The sequence below is a fragment of the Cyclopterus lumpus genome, chromosome 20 (genome assembly GCF_009769545.1).
Source record: "Cyclopterus lumpus isolate fCycLum1 chromosome 20, fCycLum1.pri, whole genome shotgun sequence".
Taxonomy (NCBI): domain Eukaryota; kingdom Metazoa; phylum Chordata; class Actinopteri; order Perciformes; family Cyclopteridae; genus Cyclopterus; species Cyclopterus lumpus.
In genome coordinates this window covers 20,551,269-20,578,098 of record NC_046985.1, presented here as the reverse complement: position 1 = coordinate 20,578,098, position 26,830 = coordinate 20,551,269, and the positions used below count along the sequence as shown (strand labels likewise).

Genomic DNA, 26,830 nt, shown 5'->3' with positions numbered 1-26,830 from the left:
GGGGCGGATTCCAGACGTCCCAACACAGTCCCCCAGGGTGGGTGGAGGGGAGCCGGAGGCGGGACCAAAAGCATGGCAGAAGAAGTCCGGAGGACGGGCAAGAGGGCGGCCACCAGGCGGACGGATGGGCTGCGGAGGACGGGCTGAAGGACGGCCACCAGGCGGACAGACCTGCTCCGGGGGACGGGCAGAAGGGCGACCACTAGGCGGACGGACGAGCTCCGGGGTACGGGCTGAAGGACGGCCACCAGGCAGATAGACCTGGTCCAGGGGACGGGCAAAAGGACGACCACCAGGCGGACGGACATGCTCCGGGGGACGGGCTGAAGGACGGCCACCAGGCGGACAGACGGACTCCGGAAAACCGGGTTCTGGAAAACCGGGCTCAGGGGAACCGGGCTCTGGAGCCGTAGACCGCTCAAAAGGACCCCCGGGAACAGAAGCCGGAAGCGGCCAGGGTGGCGACCGAACACAGGGAGTCTGAGTCGGTCAGGGCGGCGACGGGACAGGGGGAACCGGAGTCGGCCGGGGCGGCGACGGGACCCGGGGAGCCGGGATCGGCTGGGGCGCTGACGGGACAGGGGGAACCAGAGTCGGCCGGGGCGGCAACGGGACAGGAGGAAACGGAGTCTGCTGGGGCGGCGACGTGACCCGGGGAACCGGAGTCGGCCGGGGCGGCGACGGGACCCGGGGAGCCGGGATCGGCCAGGGCGCCGACGGGACACGGGGTGCCGGGATCGGCCGGGGCACCGACGGGACACGCCGAGCTGGGGTCGGCCGGGGCACCGACAGGACACGAGGAGCTGGGGTCGGACGGGGCGCCGACAGGACACGAAACTGCGGCGTGGACTGCAGCGCAGCATCGGCAGGAACCGGCGTGGACTGCGGCGCAGCGTCGGCAGGAACCGGCGTGGACTGCGGCCGAAGCAGGATCATGCTCACCGCTCGGAGGGACTCTATCATGTCCCGGAGAGCGTCCTGGGACAAGGCAAGGGAAGCAAGGGCCGGCCGGAAGTCCGACAGGTCACAGGAAGTTGGGGTTGGCCGGAACACGGAGGCAGCAACAGGAACAGGCGAGGGCTGCAGCACGGAGGCGACAGCCGGAACCCTCCACCGACGCGGTCCGGAGGTTTGCGCCCCCCACTCCGGGGCTGGGCCTGCGTGACCTCTGCCCCTCGGGCTACGAGGCCCCCCATAAGCCCAACGGGTCCCGTTGAAGGGGTCTGGTGCCGAGACCCTATGGGGGTTGTAGTTCCCCTTCTGAAGGCTACGAGGGCCCCCATAGGCCAAGCGGGTCCCTTCGAAGGGGTTGTAGGCTGGGTCTATCCTTGGTCGGTTCGTTCTGTTATGTGCAGCTGCAGGTAACTGGACCCAAACGCCGTCAACGAGGGAAAGGCAACTTTATGGCACAACAGGATTCAAAGCAGACAAAACAAGCTCACACACATGATCTTCAATGATTTAGACAAGACGAACCGACAAAGGGAAATGACACGAACAGGACTTAAATACAGAGGGCTGGTGCAGGTGATTGGACACAGGAGGAAACAATCAGGAGCAGGGCAGACAATCACAGGGACAGGAAGTGCAGAGAAACAGAGGACACGAGAGACAAGGACTTCAAAATAAAAGAGGAAACACGACACAACACTACAGATCCACTACAGATCCTGACATAGAGCTATGCAATTGGACGGAGGTTATCAGCCAAAACCAAAAAGCTATTGTGGCATGCGCTCATTAAAAAAATTATAGATTCACTTGATGATTCTGCACAAAGTTGCTTTTTAAATTGATCTAAACCAACTTCTTTGGAGCCAATCATGGCGCTAACCATAACCCTGGTGAAATCTAGAACACACCTCCATGCTGCCTACCTCATTGATGGCCAGCTGCTCTCCTCCGCCTCCTCCTAGATGTCCAAAATGATGTACAGAACTACTAAACTCTTCATACAGCAGATCCTCTTCGCTGCCAAGATCACCCGCAAGCCCCGCCTTCTCTGATGTCCCGTCAGGTACAACCACCGCTGAGACAGGGAGGGACAGGGAGAACAGAAGAGGGGCAAACACATCAGACAGTGTGGTTAACTGATTTACACACATGTGGAGTTTGAGCGGGTCATATAGAATTAGTGCTCCGAAGACATCACTGAGCTCAGGCAGGCCTGTTCGGTAGCTTGTTCGTGTCCTTAATCTCACTGGCTGTCTGGACAATCAGCTGGGAGACAGACACAGTGATATTTTACACCCAGTCACTGAATGTTACTGTGCCGCCAAATAACCAGAGCGACGAAACGTCCTCCTATCGTCTGACAATCCCACTGCGGCAGGACAGTGCTTTCAAATGGAGCAAATAGTTTAAAAAGTGGACAAAGACCTTTTTTTCTGAATTATTGTCTTTTTATTGAACATCATTAATCAGAAAAAAACTCACTGGATCAGCAACCTCCCCCATTAAAATGCCAAGAGTGACAGACTGAGATGTGAGCCATTGTTTTTGGTCATTTGGAAAACGAAATAAGAATTGGTATGATGTAGACTGACTGAGGTTATCTCATGCAATGAATGTGGTCCATGCCTTCTACTCATTATTCATAATTTCTGTCATATTCAGGTTTCTTCCCTTTTTTCCCTGTGAAAGGTTATTTTTGGGGAGTTTTTCCTGATCCGATGTGAGGTCCTGGGACAGGGATGTCGAATGTGTACAGATTGTAAAGCCCTCTGAGGCAAATTTGTGATTTTGGGCTATATAAAAACAAACTGAATTAAATTAAATTAAATTAAAATAAAATCAAGTATCACAACCTGAGGAAATAAGTAGTTTTGGTCTGGTGGTTTATCAGCTGATACTTCTGTATCTCTTTTCAGAGGGCAGCAAGGTAAACAGGCTGTAATTATGCTTTTAATATCCTTTAAAATCCTAAAACAGATAGTCAGGTCTGCAGAGAGAACTATTGGTTTCATCCTGCCCTCCATCCTGGACTTGTACACCTCCAGAGTCAGGAAACGGGCTGGAAAGATCTCGGCAGACCTTCACACCCAGGACACAAGCTGTTCCAACTCCTTCCCTCTGGTAGGCGCTACAGAGCACTGTACGCCAAAACCACCAGACAGAGGAACAGCTTCTTCCCACTGGGGGGCGCTACAGAGCACTGTACGCCAAAACCACCAGACAGAGGAACAGCTTCTTCCCACTGGGGGGCGCTACAGAGCACTGTATGCCAAAACCACCAGACAGAGGAACAGCTTCTTCCCACTGGGGGGCGCTACAGAGCACTGTACGCCAAAACCACCAGACAGAGGAACAGCTTCTTCCCACTGGGGGGCGCTACAGAGCACTGTATGCCAAAACCACCAGACACAGGAACAGCTTCTTCCCACTGGGGGGCGCTACAGAGCACTGTATGCCAAAACCACCAGACAGAGTAACAGCTTCTTCCCACTGGGGGGCGCTACAGAGCACTGTATGCCAAAACCACCAGACAGAGGAACAGCTTCTTCCCACTGGCCGTCACTCTGATGAACAATCAATCAGACACCTCCTTCTGCACTACTTATATATATTAGTCTATATATATTTATAAATGTGTTAAATGTGTTCTACTCAGTTGTCATTGTCTTTTCCATATATTTTTTGTTTATTTGTATATTATGTGTACATATGTACGACGGGAGCTACATGTAACTAAATTCCATGTATGTGTCACACATGGCCATAAAGCTGATTCTGATTCTGATGTAGCTCTTCTCAGGCACTCCTTGTCACCAACATCACTGATGCTCCGGAGATGGTGATGTTGTGGTTTTATTCACCACTGTAGAGCCCTTCTGTCCTAGTTGTACACATCATGCCAGTTTGTAAAGTTTGTCGTCAGTATCATTTCTACTGCTCCGTTGTAAAAGTTGACAAGTTGGCGTGAGAATTTAAGTTTCTAAAGTAGATTATCAGTTATCAAGCTCCTCTTTTATGGAACCAGCTTCCACTTTCCGTCCAGGAGGCAGACACAGTCACCTCATTTAAGAGTAGACTTAATAGTGCTTATAGTTAGGGCTGAATCAGGTTTGCCCTGGTCCAGCCCCTTGATATGCTGCTATAGGCTTATAGGCTGCTGGGGGATGTTTTAGGATACACTGAGCACCTATCTCCTCTTCTCTCTCTCCTTATGGATGAATTTACATCTCTCCATTGCACCTTATTAACTCTGCTTCCTCCCCGGAGTCGTTGTGACTTCACGTCTCATAGGGTCCATTGGACCTGGAGGTGTCTGATGCTGGTGAGCCGGCCTCCCATTGGCCCTGCTGATGCCCCACCCCCACGTTCTCTCTACCTCCTTCTGTTTCATGGACTAGAGTTCCATTCATACATTGTCATATTCATGTAATGTGTTTATGTAACTCTGTAACTCTGTTCTTTCTGTACACATGACATCTATTCATCTGTCCATCCGGGGAGAGGGATCCTCCTCTGTTGCTCTCCTGAAGGTTTCTTCCCTTTTTTCCCTGTGAAAGGTTATTTTTGGGGAGTTTTTCCTGCTCCGATGTGAGGTCAAAGGTCAGGTTATGTCGTATGTGTACAGATTGCAAATTTGTAATTTGTGATATTGGGCTGTATAAAATAAACTGAATTGAAATTGAAATTATAAAGTAAATGTATGTTGCATAGCCCAAAATCACAAATTATAAATTATCCTCAGAGGGCTTCACAATCTGTACACATACGACATCCTCTGTCCCGGGACCGCACATCGGTTCAGGAAAAACTCACCTCCAAAAGGGGTAAGGGGAGATAAGGGGAGAAAAAAGGAAGAAACCTGAGGCAGAGCAATAGAGGAGGATCCCTCTCAGACAACAAATGACCAACACATCCCATTTGAATTCCTTCCAACCAGTATGAAGCGGTTTTTTCCTATCCAAATAATAAAAAAACAGTTTTAACATTATAGCTTTGAGCTTTCATATATGTGAAGACCTGTTACATATCTAGTCACATCATCCTGAAGCAATCATTCCATGCTGTGAGCTTTGTGTTTCCTCCTATCACAGAAACATCCTCTCAAGTGTTTGTGGCTACCTGGCTGATAAGCTAAAAATACACTTGCTGTCACACCTAGTCATAAGCGTCACCATCGGCTGTCTTTCCAACAGTTGTTCCCACTTCTACACCAGATGTTTAACTGACAGTGCTGTAGCTAAATTTAAAGAAGCGATTCCTTCTGCATTTGATTCAATACCACGTCTCAATGTGACGGAGGACTCCTGTGCTAACTTTAGTCCGTCCAAGATTGATCATATTGTCAATAGTGCTACAGGCTCACTGAGAATGACACTAGACTCGATAGCCCCACTGAAGAAAAAGACAGTGAGGCAAAGGAGGTTTGCTCCCGGTATAACCCTCAGACCCAAAAACTAAAGCAAACTTCACGAAAGCATATGGCGTTCCACCAATCTGGAAGAATCACGCTTAGTTTGGAGAGATGGTCTTAAAACATATAAAAAGGCTCTCCGTAATGCCAGAGCAGCCTATTACTCATCAGTAATAGAGAAAAATAAGAACAACCCCAGGGTTCTCTTTAGCACTGTAGCCAGGCTGACAGAGAGTCACAGCTCTGTGGAGCCGTGTATTCCTATAGACCTCAGTAGTAATGACTTCATAAACTTCTTCAATGAAAAGATTTGAACTATTAGAGGCAAGATTGATGATCTCTTGCCCTCAACTACTGCCGATCTGTCATCAAGAGGAGTGGCCTTGGAAACGGTTGTATGCCCTGGTGTATATTTGGATAGCTTTTCTCCCATTAACCTAGACCAATTGTCTTCAATGGTTTCTACTTCTAAACCGTCTACCTGTCTCTTGGACCCCATCCCAACGAGGCTGCTTAAAGACGTGTTGCCTTTAATTGGCACCTCTCTGCTGGATATTGTTAATGTGTCTTTGCTAACAGGCCATGTACCACATTCCTTCAAAGTAGCTGTAATTAAACCTCTCCTGAAGAAGCCCACTCTTAATCCAGAGGTGTTGGCTAACTACAGACCGATCTCTAACCTTCCCTTCCTCTCTAAGATCCTTGAGAAAGTAGTCACAAATCAGTTGTGTGACTTTCTACATCAGAATAGTTTATTTGAGGAGTTTCAGTCAGGATTTTGAAAACACCACAGAGACAGCACTGGTGAAAATTACAAATAACCTCCTAATTGCATCAGATAAAGGACTCATCTCTGTACTGGTATTATTAGACAGTGCTGATAAAGGACTCATCTCTGTACTGGTCTTGTTAGACCTTAGTGCTGATAAAGGACTCATCTCCGTACTGGTATTATTAGACCTTAGTGCTGCGTTCGACACCATTGATCATGACATCCTATTATAGAGACTGGATCAGTCGATTGGCATTTCAGGTAGTTGGTTTAAATCCTATTTATCAGATCAATCTCAATTTGTATTTGTAAACGATGAAGCCTCAATGACCACCAACGTTAATCACGGAGTTCCACAAGGTTCTGTGCTTGGACCAATTTTATTTACCTTATATATGCTTCCTTTGGGCAATATTATCAGGGAACACTCCATAAACTTTCATTGCTATGCAGACAATACTCAATTATATCTATCGATCAAACCAGAGACCAACCAGCTCGCTAAAATTCAAGAATGTCTTAAAGACATAAAAACATGGATGACCTGCAACTTCCTGATGTTAAACTCAGACAAAACTAAAGTTATTTTACTGGGCCCTGAACACCTCAGAGATCAATTATCTGGTGATGTGGTTTCTGTAGATGGCATTGCTCTGGCATCCAACACCACTGTAAAGAGTCTCTAGTTATCTTTGACCGAGACGTGTCCTTTAACTCCCACGTTAAGCAAATCTCAAGGATTGCATTTTTTCATCTACGTAACATTTCAAAAATCAGGCACATCTTGTCTCAAAAAGATGCAGAAAAGCTGGTTCACGCGTTTGTTACTTCCAGACTAGATTACTGCAACTCCTTATTATCAGGCTGCTCTAATAAGTATCTTAAGTCCCTCCAGTTGATCCAGAATGCTGCAGCTCGTGTACTCACAAAAAACTAAGAAAAGAGATCACATGACTCCTGTATTAGCTGCTCTGCACTGGCTCCCTGTAAAATCAAGAATCACATTTAAAATTCTTCTCCTCACCTACAAAGCCTTGATTGGTGATGCACCATCATATCTTAAGGAGCTTGTAGTACCATATTGCCCCACTAGAGAGCTGCTCACTAAATGCGGGGCTACTTGTGGTTCCTAGAGTCCTAAAAAGTAGGATGGGAGCCAGAGCCTTCAGTTATCAAGCTCCTCTTTTATGGAACCAGCTTCCACTTTCAGTCCGGGAGGCAGACACAGTCACCTCATTCAAGAATAGACTTAAGAATTTCCTGTTTGATAGTGCTTATAGTTAGGGCTGAATCAGGTTTGCCCTGGTCCAGCCCCTTGATATGCTGCTATAGGCTTATAGGCTGCTGGGGGATGTTTTAGGATACACTGAGCACCTATCTCCTCTTCTCTCTTTGTGACTTCACGTCTCATAGGGTCCATTGGACCTGAAGGTGTCTGATGCCTGGTGAGCCGGCCTCCCGCGTTGGCCCTGCTGATGCCCCGCCCCCCCTCCTCTCTACCTCCTTCTGTTTCATGGATTGGAGGTCCATTCATACATTGTCATATTCATGTAATGTGTTTATGTAACTCTGTAACTCTGTTCATCTGGTCACATGACATCTATTCATCTGTCCATCCGGGGAGAGGGATCCTCCTCTGTTGCTCTCCTGAAGGTTTCTTCACTTTTTTTCCTGTCAAAGGTTATTTTTGAGGAGTTTTTCCTGATCCGATGTGAGGTCCTGGGACAGGGATGTCGTATTTGTACAGATTGTAAAGCCCTCTGAGGGGAGTTTGTAATTTGTGATATTGGGCTATACAAAATAAACTGAATTGAATTGAATTGAAATGGAGGACCTATCTGGTGGCAACTCACAGAGACGAATGGAAGAGAAAATTGAGCTATTAATTGCACAGTAAGATGCAGTTGGGAAGCAGTAAGGTTCTTTTACTGAGAGTATTGACTTCGAACAGCAGCATCTTACACATCATAATACACTATGTACTCTAACATCATCATCCCTGCCATCATCGGGTCTGTGGAGGTTTTGGTTTCTGCCCTCATGGGGGCAGTGTAGGACACCCTGACCAGTGGTATGTGATGCTGTAGAGAGGCGCTCCAGGTATTGATTGGCCTTAATTCATGTGCACAGTGTCTGTGCTATAGCAGCATGGAGGGGTGAACGGAGGGACATTACATGAATTCTCCAACAAGGCACTGCTCTGACTGCCAACAGTAATCACTTCATGGCATAACTCTTTCTACTGATATATTGTGATGAACACTGGCAATACAACCAAAAAAGTGCAACATTACTTTACAGTAGTGGTCACCAACCTTTTTAAGCCCAAGATCCCTGACCTCTGACCTCTGCCTTGTTGACAGGCAAGATCTCCCTATTGAGGCGTTGAAAGAAACACACTGTCCAGACTGGACAACTTGAGGCTTTTTATTTGACCTAATTGTAATTGAATGAAATCAAAGACTTTGGTCCAGCTTTCAAATTGATGTGACCAAGAACACACTCACTGACTTCATTTCAGTGCAACATAAAAAGTAAATTGTTTGTTAACTGCACACAATATGAAGAAGAAAAAACACATTTACAATGAGCAGGCTGGATGAACTACCAATATTAATGTTGTATTTATCAACTGAAGTTACAACACAACACTGACAACATGCTCAGTCAGTTACTAATGTAAGTTCAGTTCAGTTCAGCTCTGTGTCCAATCACAATGCCATCAGAAGTCATGTGACTCAAGTCAGTGTAATGGCTGTGACTGAACACTGAGTGCCTTGTAGTTGGGCTCATCAGCACAGACATACAGTCTGAGGCAGTCTAGGAGCTGTCTGTCAGTAATCCGGCTTTGATTTGGTGATTTTCTGAACTCCACTTATGCGTTTTTCGGGACAAATTTGGCATTCATGAAAGTTTTCTGATACAGGATTTGTTCTGAACTTCGACCGTTGGTGATTATGTGGAAAATGGGTTAGGGTGGAAGGAAGCCCAGAGGTAAACAGTGTGGTGTGTCCAGAGGGAGGATCATGTGTGCTGTAAAATTATGGGAGTGGATGATGACGTGGATGAGAGGAGCATGTGGCAGGTTGTGTAGTGGATCATCTCAAACTGTCTGCCATCTAACAGTGCGTGTCACATCTACTGGGATTAACAGGCCAGAGAGGAGTAATTACAGCCAGTCAATGACATCTTCAAACACCGCAGGCTGACGCAGATCAGAGTTCCAAGCAAACAGATGGTGGGTCATATAAACTGTCTTCTCTTACCAACCCTCTCTTATTTAAGTGTCCAATAGTGGAGGAAAGTCATGATGAAGGTTGTAGAACTATGAGTTCAGCTTCTTTCATTAATCATGTGACCGACATATCTATATTTGTAGAGTCTGTACTACTTGCACTTGCACAACAATATATGTATTGTGGCAAATTGTGGGGCGTGGTTGCAAGATTCAGGAATAAAATAAACTCAAAGACAGTAGTAATGTAACAAAAAGTCTCCTTTAATAAGTAGGTTAGGGTAAAAGGGGATGGGCTCAAACTCAACAAAAGCTTCCTCCCGGTTGGGGTCTATGGTCTTCGGTCTACACCTGGTGTGAGGCGATTCCTTTGTCCTGTGTGTGCAGAGCAGAGGAGAGAGGTAACTGTGCTTGATTACCTCCCGTCCAATGCGCTTCCTTCCCAGAGGTTCAAGAGATCCTCCTAGCCTCCTGTCCAAGCTTCTCCTGCTGCTTCCCAGCTTTGTGAACATATGCTTGCTCTAATCACCTGCACGGGGAAGTACACTCCCTCAATCACCTCCCCCAACCTGAGTTTGGGGATCCTCCACCTGTACTCTGTCTGCTCCGCTTTTCCCCTCGGTTTGCCACACACCCCCTCCACCAGCTCCAGGTGGCGGCTGGGAGCATCAACCAACCAGCCTTCATCTCTCCTGGACAGGGCATCTCCATTTCCATAGGCTTTTCCAGACAGGTGCTCAACAGAAAAAGTAATGTTGTGCAACTCTAAGAACCACCGTGTAACCCGTGCATTAATTCAATTCAAATTCAATTCAGTTTATTTTGTATAGCCCAGAATCACAAATTTGCCTTAGAGGGCTTTACAATCTGTACACATACGACATCCCTGACCTTTGACCTCACATCGGATCAGGAAAAACTCCCCAAAAATAACCTTTGACAGGGAAAAAAGGGAAGAAACCTTCAGAAGAGCAACAGAGGAGGATCCCTCTCCCCGGATGGACAGATGCATAGATGTCATGTGTACAGAATGAACAGAGTTACAAAGTTACAACACATTCAATAAATATGATATACATTTTGAATAATGAGTAGTAGGCATGGACCACGATCCAGATAACCACAATGAACACCCTGAACACCTCAGAGATCAATTATCTGGTGATGTGGTTTCTGTAGATGACATTGCCCTGGCATCCAACACCACTGTAAAGAATCTCTAGTTATCTTTGACGGAGACTTCTCCTTTAACTCCACGTGAAGCAATTTTTTTTTACATTTTATCATCTACGTAACATTTCAAAAATCAGGCACATCTTGTCTCAAAAAGATGCAGAAAAGCTGGTTCACGCGTTTGTTACTTCCAGACTAGATTACTGCAACTCCTTATTATCAGGCTGCTCTAATAAGTCTCTTTGTGGAGTTTTTCCTGATCGATGTGAGGTCAAAGGTCAGGGATGTCGTATGTGTACAGATTGTAAAGCCCTCTGAGGCAAATTTGTAATATGTGATATTGGGCTGTATAAAATAAACTGAATTGAATTGAATTAAAGAGGAATAGTTCTTTGGCAATTTGCAATGCATAATGGTACTGCCTCTGGGTAGCGGGTGGCATAATCCATAATGACCAGGATGTAACAATGCCCCCGACTGGACATCGGCATTGGCCTACTATATCCGTTCCATTCCATTCTCTGGAAGGGAACGTACCTTCTGAGCCGTCTTCTGGCACTCCTGGCAGCTTTTGCAGTAATCCCGGACCACCCTCTTTACCAATGGCCAGTAGAAGTGACCCAGGATTCGGTCGTAGGTCTTCTCTACTCCCAGATGAGCTCCAGATGGGCTAGGTACAATACTTTTGGAACACAGCATTTAGGGACTACCCCAGTTTAGCTACCCTACACAGGCGGCCATTTTTCACCGAACAATGTGGAAAGGTGGTAACAATCACACTGTCTACCAGTTTCCCCTCGACCACCATCAGGTTCGGTCTGGCTTGTTCCAGGTTGGGGTCTTCCAAATGGTCGGTCCTAAACTGTCACAGCATTTTCCTCTTCTGTCATGGGGAACTCGGAAAAAGCTTTGTTTGATGAGGCATCAGTCGGCTGTGAGTCCTCCCTCGCCAGGGCCTCTGCTGGGGCTGTTTTTTTTTATCCGTCTCCCCTCCCGATGAAACCGTTAGGCTAGATGGTGCTGCACAGCCATGTACCAATGTGTGCCATAATCAATATGATTTCAAAATATAAATAAATGCACAGTCTCAAAACCAGCTTTTTGGCAGATTTGTTAAATCTGACACATGTGACTGCAAACAGAAAGATGTTTGGAACTGAGGTGCAGCAGTAGTTTAGCACACATTCATTAAAAACATCAGATTTCTAACCACAAACAGAAACAATAGACATACAGAATCCAAGATAAATACAGTACATGGATTACAGGTTTGCGGAGGGGGCAGTAGCTTTAAAGAAAAAGGCCCCTGATATACCAGTCTAAAATACTGTCTCTCAAAGCCACACATCCTCACGAATACAATGACAGCCCGGCATCACTGTGCTACACACAGAGGAGTGAGGACTCACAACTGATCTTCGGATGAGGACTCACAGGCTCTGACCAAGTGAAGCAGGGGGAATGATAGAGGTAGGAGGGGGAGGGGAAGGGCAAGGGGGGGTATAAAGTGCAATGAAGTGCCAGGCTGAGGAGTTCTTCCTCTAGCTCACTGCCTTACATGGACAGTTTTTGAAAGCCAGACAGTACAAGGATACAAACACACTACTGCCACTAAATTGAATTTGAAACACACACACACACACACACACAAACACACACACACACACGCCTCCATGGGGGAGGCCGGAATGGAAAGAATGAGTGAAAGGGGAAAGGTAGACATTGCTGTGATGGCTAACACTGTAGCTCTACAATTATTATTACAGTTATTTCCTCTGTAATGGTTGAACACATCACAAAAGCAATATGGCAATGAAGCAGCAAATTGCAAAGTCCTGAAGAAGAAGAGTATTGTCTGTCCGTTTTTCACTCGAAAATGGTTACAAAACTATATAAATAATAAATATCTAAAACATAATTTAAAGGGGTCTTTTACAACTGCTTTGATTATTATTGAAAGTTAATCACATGCACACAGATATTTGCATCAAAAGTGGAGCTTATTATGTCCATGGAGCCTCCATGAAGAGCTCTGCTGTATGTCCTGGTAGCGGCTGTGCAGCTATCGGCCACCATCTGAGCTCAGCTTTACCGATAACAATTATTTGTAAAATGTCCTATTTGCGCAGATTAATTGGCCAAACCGACTAATCAGTCAAGCTCTAATTCTTGTCATGTAATTTAAGTACAACAACTACCCAAAATATGTTGATATTTGAAAAGTATAAACCAAATTATTTGTTTTGGTAAAAGGTATAATTATCTATCTGCCATGCAAAATCCAAATGTTTTGTCTGTTTTACACATATTTGTGACTTCCATTGACATGCTAGCATAAAAAGTGCTTTCAGACAGCGAGTGCTTTTACCTGATGTCTCCATTGTTTCAAACATGATGGTAGCAAGTGCCTGTGCTGGCTACTTGACTTTAATGTTACCAATTTGACACAATGCATTGTGGCCAGGAAAAATATTTTTTGGATTCTGCCTTATTAACACAGAGGGTTCAGCTAAAGTGAAGGATTTTATGAGAAATAGTTCACAATGAAAGATAACTTCCCCCGGCCCCATCTCAACTAAGTAACTTCAGCAGAGGTAGAACACGAAGACGCCTGAGGCTGAATAGCTGTTCCACAGCGACCTATTTCCCAGAGAGCCCTGTGACTCCCATTTTTGTGATTGATGCTTTCAGACATCCCTCCCTCCTCCCCCACTCTTTCTTGCTCCACAGATGAGGATATCTGTCAGTGTTTGTGTGTGTGTGTGTGTGTGTGTGTGTGTGTGGCACAGTTGCCAGCTGGCCCATTTACAGGCCCACACAGAGGGAAGAGTTAACACGAACATGGGCCAGTCACAGACATATTTACACACATGACCTCACACATGAAACATAATTTGGACTAATTGTATTGTCACTGTGGACGTACAGCACTGAGTGCAAGGAATAGACATAAATAATGGTGGTTTGGGGTCAAGCATGACAAAGCCCTGTAAGGGATGTCATGCAGCATTGCTGGGAAAGAGTAGCACAATGATGATGGTAAATAGAGGAGAATTCTAAAAAGATAGACTCAGGTTTCAGAATCAAAATCTACTAACACAGTGTTGGGATCTGGCAGGAGCGTGTTTGGTTTTCAGCAAGTATGAAAACTAATTCATTGGCATTAATATCATTATTAATATAATACAATTATTAACATTTATTAATAATAACGGGGCACCACCCTTGAATCGGGGACCAATAACCAAACTATAAATTAAGTCTCAAAACTGGTGTTCACTTAAAATGTCAATAGTCAAAGTACTATTCCACATTTAGATCAAACAGTGAAGGTTTAAATACGAGCACCCGACAATAACAACCACAATACACACATATACACAAAGTAATCACATAAAACTGTTCTTTAAAGTATAACCAAGTTCATTTATTTCTAACAATACTAATCAAAGTCAATAATATTATTGACCAACAACATCAACAACGTCAAATCAACAAACAATCATGTGGTGAGGGTGTTCATGTGTGTGTAGGGGGGATAAAAGAATGAAAAAGAAGGATGGCGGGCGTAATCGTGTATGTGATTACATCACACAATACAACACAATAGCAGCGAGGTCGCTATTATATAAAGGATCAATGAGACACACAATAGAGGCCAGGCTTACAGGCCACGTGCGCCTGAAGTAAGCGTAACAGCACAGCCTATATGTGTATGAGTATTGTGGCAAACCAGGGGGCTGAGCAGACACAGCACTGGATGGATCCCCAAACTCAGGTTGGGGGAGGAGACGCCCAGGGGGAAGACCCAAGCCTGGAACAAGCCAAACAGAACCTGGGGGTGGTCGAGGGGAAATCAATAGAAGGGGTGAGTGTTTTTATTTTTACATTAGTTAGTTAGTTATTTTATTTCATTTTATATTTACTGCATATACTATTTAATTCTACTTAATTTAACTATTCAGTCCTTCCTTCCCTCCTCATTGAACCCTCCTTGTGGAGTGTATGTCAGGATCTGTAGTGTTGCGTTGTGTTTCCTGTTTTATTTTGAAGTCCTTGTCTCTCGTGTCCTCTGTTTCTCTGCACTTCCTGTCCCTGTGATTGTCTGCCCTGTCCCTGATTGTTTCCTCCTGTGTCCAATCACCTGCACCAGCCCTCTGTATTTAAGTCCTGTTGGTGTCATTCCCCTTTGTCGGTTCGTCTTGTGTTGATCGCTGAAGAGCTTGTGTGTGAGCTCGTTTTGTCTGCGTTGAAGTCTGTTGTGCAATAAAGTTGCCTTTCCCTCGTTGACGGCGTTTGGGCCCAGTTACCTGCAGCTGCACATAACAGAACGAACCGACCAAGGATGGACCCAGCCTACAACCCCTTTGAAGGGACCCGCTTGGCCTATGGGGCCCTCGTAGCCTCCAGAAAGGGAACTACAACCCCCATAGGGTCTCGGCACCAAACCCCTTCAACGGGACTTGTTGGGCTTATGGGGGGGCCCTCGTAGCTCCAGGGGCAGAGGTCACGCAGGCCCAGCCCCTGAGTGGGGGGCGCAAACCTCCGGACCGCGTCGGTGGAGGGTTTCCGGCTGCCGGTTCCTGCTGACGCTGCAGTCCACGCCGGTTCCTGAGCAGTGCCAGTAGGTGTTTGAGAAGGTAAAACAGGCTCTCTGTGGGGAACCACTCCTTCACACACCTAACTTTACACTCCCTTTACTCTGCAGACTGATGCGTCGAACAGAGGGCCGTTTACATCAGCCGGGAGCTTTCGGAAAGGGAGGCCAGGTACAGCATGGTGGAGAAGAAGTGCCTCACCATCTGGTGGGCGGTCGACCCCCTGCGCTACATTTCAATTCAATTCAGTTTATTTTGTACAGCCCAATATCACAAATTACAAATTTCCATCAGAGGGCTTTACAGGGCGATCAGCAGGGCCAACGCGGGAGGCCGGCTCACCAGCATCAGACACCTCCAGGTCCAATGGACCCTATGAGACGTGAAGTCACAAAGACTCCGGGGAGGAAGCAGAGTTAATAAGGTGCAATGGAGAGATGTAAATTCATCCATAAGGAGAGAGAGAAGAGGAGATAGGTGCTCAGTGTATCCTAAAACATCCCCCAGCAGCCTATAAGCCTATAACAGCATATCAAGGGGCTGGACCAGGGCAAACCTGATTCAGCCCTAACTATAAGCACTGGGCATGAGGCGAGAGTTCGCGATATACAGCTGTTTGTGTGTCCATGCGAATAAAAAGGTTTTGGGAACCCCAATATTCAGTGTTGCTGCCTCTGTTCAGTCCGAGACTCACGGGATAACGTTGAAAGCCGTTACAGATACAACAAAAAGTTGCAAAACAATCTCAGCTATCTAAATAATGAAGCAACATTTTCCTTAGGCACAGTGTAAAGAGGTAATTTGGCCCTAAAGCTGAAAAGTTGAAGACGGATTTATTAAAATTCTTCAAATCTCTTTACTCATGTGGAAGAACGGTTTTGGTGCTTGAAATTAGTTTACCAAAGCCTTAGGTTCACAAAAGTGGTGGAATATATGGAGGAGCTCGACACAAACCTCACAGGGCACGTCCAAGCTCTTGGCTCGATCTGTGAATCACATATGATCTTGTGAAAAGAAGAACACAGAAGTAGAACGTCTACAGACTCCGACAACATCCAAACCATATTTCTGTGCCATATTATCGCGGAGATATGAATATAAACATTGCGTAAACATGTTTCGGGCCATCGTGTCCTTTGACAGAGGGTTAAGATACTTGTGTGCTTTCGACTTTGTGCCAACAGTTTGTGTGTCCCTTTGTTGTTTCAATATACAATAAACATTCATCCATCCGGGGTCGGGTCACGGTGGCAGCAGGTTCAGCAGGCCGACCCAGGCTTCCCTCTCACCCGCAACACTTTCCAGCTCATTCTGGGGGATCCCGAGGCGTTCCAAGGCCAGCCGGGAGATATAATCCCTCCAGCGTGTCCTCGGTCTTCCCCGGGGCCTCCTACCAGTTGGACGTGCCCGGAAAACCTCTAATGGGAGGCGTCCAGGAGGCATCCTGACTAGATGCCCGAACCACCTCAGCTGACTCTTTTCGACACAAAGGTCTAGCGGCTCAACTCAAATACCCTCCTGATGTCCGAGCTCCTTACTTACCCTATCTCTATCCCAACAGAGGAAACTAATTGTGGCCGCTTGTATCCGATAATAAACATGGCGATTTCTAAACATGTTAGCTCAGATACAGTGCAAAAACAGACAAAAAGGAAACTGTTTGGTGAGGAAGAACGTAACTGTTCTGCTCTGAGCTCAACCCAATCCAAGACCTTTGGATGAAGTGGAACAGCAACTGTGAGCCTGACCTTATCACCAACATCAGTGTTGGACCTCACTAAATCTCCACAGCCAGATTCCAACAACAGATGAAAATACTTTTGTTGAGTTCATCCTACTTAGTAGCCATTCATTTCATTCCAACTCTAACATTTCTCATAACATGTCCCATCAGAGTGAACATTGTATGTATATATATATATATATATATATATATATATATATATATATATATGGAGCTTGGTATATATATTTTTAAGGGATTTTGTGCGTTTTATAATTTGGAAGACCGGCTGTCAATGAGTCTACAAAGACATCTTCACATGTATATCTTTGTGTACAATGTCATGGTGAGGAAACTCCCCTCATGTGTAATTTCCTGATGCAGAACTCCAGCAGTCTCTCCTCCATAAAATGTAAAGCCATATAAACTGAGAAATTCAACTGCTTTATTTGAGCTAGATTAGTCTCTTCCTTCTGTGACTGATTATCTTATTCTCATGTCTGATGTGTTTTATTTATATCTAAACTGTAACTGCTGTCTTCTTGGCCAGCTCTCCCTCAAGGGATTCCTGGTTTAAATGACTTTGAAAAACTTCAAATGATACCCAGCCCAAGTCCTGACTCCTGATTCATCATGCTACCTGAGGACCTTGAGTGCACAAAACACAGATATGTGTGTAGCACACATACAGACTGAAAGAAAGTGGGCTGTAAAAGGCATTTTCTGTCTCTTTGTGCTTGACTAGAAAGCGAGGCAGCCGGCCCACCCAAACACATCAACCCTGTCTGTCAGTGAGTGTCAGTCTATTGGCTGGCGTGACACGCACACGCACATCATAACCAACCCTGAATAACACACTACCGTCACGGCAATGTGTCGGTGTGCTAGTGTCCATGTGTGGTCACATACAGCATAGAGAGTATAGCATATCCATGTGCATGAAAAGGAGACTTCACATCTGCAAAGACATGCATCGTATGTGGAAGGCACTTACCTGTGGTCGAATGCAGACTCTCCAAGCTCCAATAGCGAGACAGGACCCCCCTCAGAGTTCCACCCAAACTACCTCCTCCTCTGCCTCCTCCACCCGTACATCCACCCACCCCGAGATCTCCGTCCACCATGCTGTCCACCCTTCTGACTGTGGGACTTCCTCCGTCCGAGTCGGACCCAGGCGACAGCCCCAAGCTTCCGCTGCTGCCACAGCTGCCCCCAGGCAGGGGCACGCCCCCCCCCGAGCCCTGCTGGGTCCGCATCCTGATTTGGATGCACCACAACAAGAGAAGAAATAGAAGTGGAGAGCGTGGAAGTAAGTGGAAATGAAGAGGGAAGAGATGGCTGAGCAGGTGCTTATTCCCAGGGCGAGAGCGCAGAGAAGGAGGAGGAGGAGGAGGAGGAGGAGGAGGAGGAGGAGGAGGAGGAAGTGTCCTCTGTGATCTGCAGCACTATTCTCTGAGTTAGCTCAAGCTGTCAACTTGCTGCTTCCTTCTTCCATTCACAGTACAGCAGAGCTGAAGCAGTGCTCTTTTCCTTCACCTCTCTGCTGTGGATCGCCTCTCATGCAAAGACAGTCTCTCTCTTTCTCTCGCTCTCGGCTGACATCAGTGGGGGTCCTGAAGGGGGGCTCTACAGCATGGACGGCTCCCTAATGGTGCAGTAGCCTATCCATCCAGAGGATTTGAACAGCCCAAATGCAAAACCAAAAAATGTATTATATAAATATGTAATATGATGTTTGTAAATGTCCCCACTGCGAGACTAATAAAGGATTATAAAAATTAAAAAATATATTTATACCTATATTTTTATAATAGGCTGTTTACTGCCCCCTCTGGTTGAGTGTGTTGCACTTCTGACCACAGTGAACAGTGACGTCACCATATACTGAGAGACAAGTTAAATATACATATGATATTTTATTATCAATTGTCTTCCAAGTATTTACTAATCAGCAGATTAACAGATTGCTCCAAAGCATGTCAAAGCAAACTCATGAAGATATAGGTTTACTATCATACTCAGACAAAATCAGCTAACATTCACATTTGAGAGGCTGGAACCAGTGAAATATTGTTATGCTAGCCACTAACTGTCAAAATAGTTTTTAAATGTTCACTGCTGCACCAAAGTTAAGCCAGCCAAGGTCAGCAAAAACAAAATGTCCAGCTCCTGTTTCTGACTCCACCCAATACAATGGAGGTTCTCTCAGCTCTGTGCATAGGCTACTGTTAGCTTGAATAACCCAGAGAACAGCTGTTTTCTCTGGAATTACTTTCTTGCAAATAAATACCTATTCTTCAATACATGATATGTATTATCTCCAAATGTAAACAACACATCTGGAGAGACAGGGAGGACAAATTGTTATTTGGATGACACACACACACACACACACACACACACACACACACACACACGTTTAGAATAGGGCTCAGGTAAATTCAAACTATCCTTTACTTTTTTTTGCATTTTCAACACAACAGAACAGTCCTTGACATTTAAATAAACTTAATACAATAAAATAAAATAGCAAATAAACACAGTAATATTAGTGTCAATAGTTTTTCTAGTTGCGAGTATAAATGCTAACCTTTACATATATGCACTTCTACACCGACAAATACATATACATATGCATCTACATATGCATAGCCATCTACGTCCACATACCTGCACAGCATACCCATATACACCTTCCCACATGCATATACTTTTACACATGCACTCCACAAGGAGGATTAAAGGGGGAGGATGGGGGCACTGAATAACTAAATGAAGTACAATAAATAATATATGCAGTAAATAAAAATTAAATTAATAACTAAAGCAAAAAAAAGGGGGAAACCGAGTTAAGCAGATACAGAAATGAAAGGAAACTGATAACAGACGGTTGACTCTTTGCTCCTTACTTAACCAAATATTTAACATTGCATACATTTAAATTGCTTCTTTACAACAGTATACAACTGTCTGACTGTTTAAGATCCACTATCATTTATGTTGGTGGTACTGGAGTTCAGCCTGATGAATCCACCTCAAAGAAGATTACAAGAGAAACAGAGATATCAGTGTTCATATTAACTTTGCTCTTCTGGGAATGATACGCACTGTGTAAAAAGATTAAAAGCCTTGATTGGTGATGCACCATCATATCTTAAGGAGCTTGTAGTACCATATTGCCCCACTAGAGAGCTGCTCACTAAATGCGGGGCTACTTGTGGTTCCTAGAGTCCTAAAAAGTAGGATGGGAGCCAGAGCCTTCAGTTATCAAGCTCCTCTTTTATGGAACCAGCTTCCACTTTCAGTCCTGGAGGCAGACACAGTCACCTCATTCAAGAATAGACTTAAGACTTTCCTGTTTGATAGTGCTTATAGTTAGGGCTGAATCAGGTTTGACATCTATTCTTCTGTCCATCCGGGGAGAGGGATCCTCCTCTGTTGCTCTCCTGAAGGTTTCTTCCCTTTTTTCCCTGTGAAAGGTTATTTTCTTTATTTTTGGGAGTTTTTCCTGATCCAATGTGAGGTCCTGGGACAGGGATGACCTATGTGTAATGGAATTAAAATGTTTTTGTGTGTTCTGTTCCATTCTCAGGCCCAGACAGCCCAGTAAAGTGAGGTAGCACTGCTCTTGTCTTATGATCCAGCTGCCAATTAAATTTAGTTCAGTGAATGTAATTATACTGAGGTAATTTGCAGCAACAAAACTGCCAATGTGTCCCAGACAGGTGATGCATTCAGGAACCATAACCCGGGTGTGTACTGTCACTGAAGGATGATGATGATGATGGTTAACGTCACTGCAGCAGTATGATTAAGTATACATGATAGCTAGTCTGTTAACTAGTCTATCACAACTTCTGCAGCCCTAGGACTTTCACTCTCAGTGGCCAGTTTGTTAGGTACACTAAGCTTCTAGCCTTCTAATATGTCATTTATCATCACTGATACGTCAATTCAGTTTATTTTATACAGCCCAATATCACAAATTACAAATTTGCCTCAGAGGGCTTTTTAATAATAAATGGTCTGGACCAAATAATGGAAACTTCCCAGTACAACTCAATACAAGTCAACAACAGTGCACTACACCCTCCAAAATGTACACCTCTCTCAAAACCGTTAAATAAAAACATTGATGAAGGAATAATTTATTACAGGACTGTTGTAAAAGAATACATTTATTTTAGATCAATAAACTGGGAACTGAGTGCTAACACAAGCTTATGACCTAACATGATACAATATAAAACTAAGCCCCAAACAGCTGCTTATGAAAGGCCATTGTACAGTATCTGTTTGCATACATCAAGTGGAACATTACAGTGAAGACTTACTGCAGCCAACAGGTTAAATAGAGAACTGCACTGGTTCTGTGTTAATGCCTCAATTATAGACATGTTCTTCTCTCATAAAACATTATGAAGCTGCACAGTTACATAAAATATGGACTCATCACTGAGGTTGTCTAATGTTGCCAGCAGCAGTTCGAGCAATAAAATAAGTGCATATTCATGTCGCGCAATGTGTTTGATTTTATATACATTGTGACTCAGTTTCAGTTTCACTGTAGCCTACTAATTCAACATACATGATCATCTATCGGCAATAATATGGAATTCCAGAATGTAGAGATGATCTGCATCAATCAAAATGCATTGCGTCTGATGTTATCAATCTGTACCCATGTAATAAACTAAACCTGTGGACAGTAGTCGTAATAGAGTAAAATGGTAAAATACACTGTTCCCTCACCTCGTCCTGTGATCTCTCATGTCATGTCTTGCTTCCAATATCTTTTCTGTGGGCTCCTGAAAGAACCTGGCCTGATCACACATCCTGCTTCCTGCGGTGACTACTGACTAAGAAATATGGATTATTACCTTAATTCAGTTAATTACTTTCATTAATTTGTATTATTTTGCATTGTTTGGAACATATTTGCATCATTGCATTGCAATTACACTTTAAACAAATGTAAATATAGTTCACAGTGGTGTGATGGCACTTAATTTGGGAGAGTAGGGTACAGATTTTGAATGTCTTTGATAGCAAAATTAGTGCAACATGATGCACATACTATTATAGACAAAAAGGGACTTATTCTCAATGAATATTGAAAGCATATTAAACAGCTGCTCACTTTGTAGACATAAAGCTCCAATCACAAAAGTCGAGGAGTAGACGAAACTGGGACTAGGTACATCTCCAACTTAGGCTGAGTCGATTCTCTTTTGCTTTTGAATACCATATCACGCAGAGCACAATGCAGGAATCTTCTGTCCATCCGGGGAGAGGGATCCTCCTCTGTTGCTCTCCTGAAGGTTTCTTTCCTTTTTTCCCCCTAAAAGGGTTTTTTCTATTTCTTGGGAGTTTTTCCTGATCCGATGTGAGGTCAAAGGTCAGGGATGTCGTATGTGTACAGATTGTGAAGTTTGTAAAATGTGTGCTATACAAAATAAACTGATTTGAAACTTCATTGAATGAGCTCTCAATGGACAATGGCATATGTATGAGACTCACAAGGCTTGTAACTACCTCCAATGTAAATCCATTATTGTTCCTAATAGACACTAGCAATTGAGAGCGAAAATGTATGTGAGAGAGGAGGATCGATGGGTTACTGAGGCAACGAAATGTCGGTTAGCATCGGACCAGCAGTGCAAAGAGAGCAGTATATTTACAAACAAAGTGCAAAGCAGATATAGTGTGTAGTGGATATGTATAATATAAACAGTATGTATATACAGTAAAGTGAAGGTGCAAGTGTCTATATGTGAACATTAAAGGTGCAAGTGTGATGTGGGGAGAGGTTGGGGATGGTGGATGTCAACGTGGTGCAGAGTTGAGTGTATTGACCGCTGAGGGGAAGAAACTGTTTTTGAGCCTGCTGGACCTGGAACGGAGGTTCCTGTAGCGCCTCCCAGAGGGAAGGAGGGCAAACAGTCTGTGGCTGGGGGGTGTGGGGTCCCTGACGATGCTGCGTGCCCTCCGCAGGCAGCGCTTGAGGTGGATGGTCTCAATGTCAGGGAGTGAAGTTCCGATGATGCGTTGGGCAGTTTTAACCACCAGTTGAGCTGGCCTCAACATTTTTCAGCACTCCAATGAAACTTCACCCAATCATGTGTTTTAGTTTCCCCATTTCCCGTCCACTTTTACCTCCCCACAATTCCTGTGTGTTCTGTTTAAAAAGTGGAAGAAAATGTATGCTCGTCATTGACCAGGTCCCATTACTAATTAACAAAACTACATTAACCAGCGATAAACACTGCAGCTGACTACCCTTGGCCGTTTGGCAGCTTTGTTGCTTCTACCGTGAAAATAGCATTAGTGTCAGTACCACACACACACACACAATGATGGAATTAAACAAGAACTACTGCCTTGCAGTTGTGTGCCTGTCTCCGTGTGTCAACAATTTACTCATTTTATCCTATTAGACATTGAAACACACTAGTTCCCAAAATGTCACAGATTTAAGAGGTGAATCAGAACTATCTAAAATTTCTAAAAAGATTTAACCAGAGTGGGTGTCACGGATTGGCTGGGAGCCACAGGAAATAGGACTCAAAATGCAGATAAAGAGGCGGTAGTCAGAACTCAGGAAATAGGGATCTTTACTGGGCAACATTAAGAGACGAACTGACACAGAACAAGGGGTTGACAGACTAAATACACAGGGAAACGAGACACAGGTGGCAACAATGAGGGCGGGGTCTGCAATCACATGAGGACAACACACAAGGAGGGAGGATTCTGAAACGAGAGACAAGGTAAGTGACAGACAACACAACAGAAAACAGACTACACATAAGGTCTGGGTGTAACAGTACCCCACCCCCCTCTAAGGCCGGCACCTGACGGCCCAGGTTCGTCGGGGAACCTCCGGTGGAAGTCTCTGATGAGGTCTGGGCACAGAATGTTGCTGGCTCTCTCCCAAGGCCCATATTCCTTCCAGTCCACGAGGTACTGTCGGCCACGGCACCGAAACGCCAAGAGGCACTTGACAGCGTAGATCGGGCCGCCATCTATGAGTTGGGGTGGTGGTGAAACCAAACGGCTCTCCTTGGCTGGCTTTAGATGGGCCACATGGAACGTGGGGTGTACCCTCATGGGTCTAGGGAGCTTGAGCCTCATGGCCACAGGGTTAATCATCTTCGAAATTGGGAAGGGCCCCACATATGGAGGAGCCAATTTGTGGGACTCCACGTGAAGGGGGAGGTCCCGTGTGGATAGCCACACCTTCTCTCCAACCCGATAGTTAGGGGCCTGGGATTGCCGTAGATCTGCCGTCCTCTTGTAACAGGCCGAATTCTTGGAGAGTCCGGCGGGCTCGGTCCCAGGTGCGCCGGCGGACCATGGCCAGCGCAGAGGGTACCCTAGATTCCTTCTCCAGAGCCGGGAACAGGGGTGGCTGGTAGCCATAAGCGCACTGGAAAGGGGAGAGACCAGTGTATGAGGAGGGTAGAGTGTTATGTGCATACTCGACCCAAATGAGGCGTCTGCACCAGGAAGTGGGCTCCTGGTTCAATCGCTCCGTCTGACCATTGGATTGGGGGTGGTACCCAGAAGACAGACTGACCGTGGCGCCTAGGAGACTGCAAACTCCTTCCAGAACTTAGAAACGAACTGGGGACGTGAAACCTTACTCTGTGCACACACACCTGGCACGCTGACACATACTCCCCTACCTCCCTCTCCATAACGGGCCTACAAAACCGCTGCTTAATGACAACATAGTCCTCCGCACCCCGGGGTGACAGGAAACTCGAGAAGAGTGGGCCCACTGAATTAACCTGAGATCGGAGAGAAGAGGGAACAAACATCCTACTGGGGGGGCAACCATCAGGAACAAAAACATCTGCGGCAGCCCGTCTCACCCTCTCCTCAATGTCCCACGTGACGGCCCCAACCAGGCAGGAAGGGGGCAGAATGCATGAGGGAGGATTGGGGGGGGGGGGGGGGCAACAGGGTCAAACAGCCGAGACAGAGTCCGGTTTCACATTCTTAGAGCCTGGGCGATAAGATGAAGAAAAGTTAAACCTACAAAAAAAAAAAAAAAAAAAAAAAGAGCCCACCTGGCCTGACAAGGTTCAGTCTTTTAGCTGTTCGCAGATACTCAAGGTTTTTATGATCCGTCCAGACCAGGAATGGGTGCTCTGCCCCCTCCAGCCAGTGCCTTCATTCCTCCAGAGCCACTTTGATGGCGAGAAGTTCTCGGTCTCCTATATCATAATTCCTCTCTGCAGGTGAAAACCTCCGAGAGAGGAATGCACAGGGGTGCAGCTTGTTATCCCTCGCGGACCTTTGGGAAAGTATCGCTCCAATTCCCATATTCGAGACCTCCACGAACTGCTGACGAGAGTCTGGGAGGGTAAGCACCGGAGCAGTGGTGAACGCTCCCTTGAGCCGTAGGAAGGCAACATCGGCGCCGGGATTCCACTGGAACCTAACAGCAGAAGAGGTTAGTGCATGCAGGGGGGCTGCTACAGAGCTGAAGTTCCTAATAAACCTCTTATAGAAATTAGCAAACCCAAAAAATCATTGAACCTCCTTGCGGGTGCAAGGAGTGGGCCAATCTGTGACTGCTTCGACTTTCCCCGGTTCCATCCTCACATTGCCCTCAGAAACAATAAACCCCAGGAACGAAACAGTGAAGACACTTCTCTGCTTTTATAAACAGCTGGTGGTCAAGGAGACGTCGGAGGACCTGTCTGACGTGACCCCAATGAGTCTCCTCGGCGGGGGAGAAAATAAGAATATCGTCCAAATAAATGAAAACAGAGGTTGAGCAGGTCCCGGAGAACATCGTTTGCCATGGCCTGAAAAATCGCTGGAGCATTAGTTAGTCCGAAGGGCATTAAGAGATATTAGTAATGCCCACTGGGGTGTTGAAAGCAGTCTTCCATTCGTCCCCCTCCCTAATTCTGACCAGATGATAGGCATTTCTTAAGTCAAGTTAGGTAAAGACCTTAGCACCTTGTAACATATCAAATGCTGATGAAATAAGGAGGGGGTACCATCTTGATGGTGATGTTGTTCAGACCCCTGTAATCAATACAGGGGCGGAGGGTCTTGTCCTTCTTGCTGACGAAAAAAAAAACAGGTCCTGCTGGAGACGAAGAAGGTCTGATCAGGTCTGCAGCCAACGCGGAGTTCACATAATCCTTCATTGTCTGAGTCTCAGGTGCAGACGAGGAATGAGCCTTCGCCTGGGAGGAGAAGATCCCAGGAGCAGATCAATGGCGCAATCATACTCCCGGTGCGGAGGCAAAGAGTTGGCTCGGGCCTTATTAAATACCTCCTTAAGGTCAAGGTAGCATCCCGGCACCTTGGAAAGGTCCGGGTAGTCGGGATCCAGCATGAGTGCCGACTGAGGCGTAGGTGGAGGTAAGGTCAGAGATGTTCTTATGGGAAAGCATCTCTCAGAACACTCCCTCCTCCATGCAATCACCATTCCCGAAGCCCAGTCCATGTGGGGGTTATGTTGGGTCAGCCAGGGGTGGCCCAAAATGAGGTGAAATATATAGTCTCTGTGTGATGATCTGGGAAGGTTAGCTGAACAGGAGATGAACGGTGAGTTATCCGACAGAGTAGACGCCCATCGAGGGTACTAATTCCAGGGTTCTGGAGAGTGGGAGATCCTCCAACCCTAGCTTGCGGGCCAAACCACTGTCCATTAGGTTTGCGTCCGAACCAGAATCCATCAACACCTCCTGACAGAGAGGCAGTTGGAGAAGAGATATCAACCTTGGAGAGTAAACGAGGAGGACCTACTGACAGGGATGTACGGCTCACCAGTGTTGTCCCTCTCACTGATGAGCCCGGTCTTTTACTGGACAGGAGGCAATAAGGTGGCCCCTTCTGGAGCCGAAGAGGTCCACTGTGTGGAAATCTGGTGTAGCTGCTGTCCAAGCTGGTTGACGTTAGTTGAGAGGGTCTGGAGGGCATCCATCATGTCGTTGAG

General features: G+C 45.8%; 1 protein-coding gene across 1 annotated transcript in view; it reads right to left on the bottom strand.

Moving 5' to 3' along the window:
- arhgef4 (Rho guanine nucleotide exchange factor (GEF) 4) overlaps window positions 1–18,122 on the bottom strand; it is a 44,935-nt gene extending 26,813 nt beyond the window's left edge. The window contains exons 1-2 of the mRNA XM_034560242.1: window positions 17,861–18,122; window positions 1,878–2,029 (exon numbers count right to left, since the gene is read on the bottom strand). Coding sequence (XP_034416133.1) covers window positions 1,878–2,029; window positions 17,861–18,122 — 414 coding nt within the window. The remainder of the gene's footprint in view (window positions 1–1,877; window positions 2,030–17,860) is intronic.
- Between the last annotated feature and the right edge of the window lie 8,708 nt (window positions 18,123–26,830).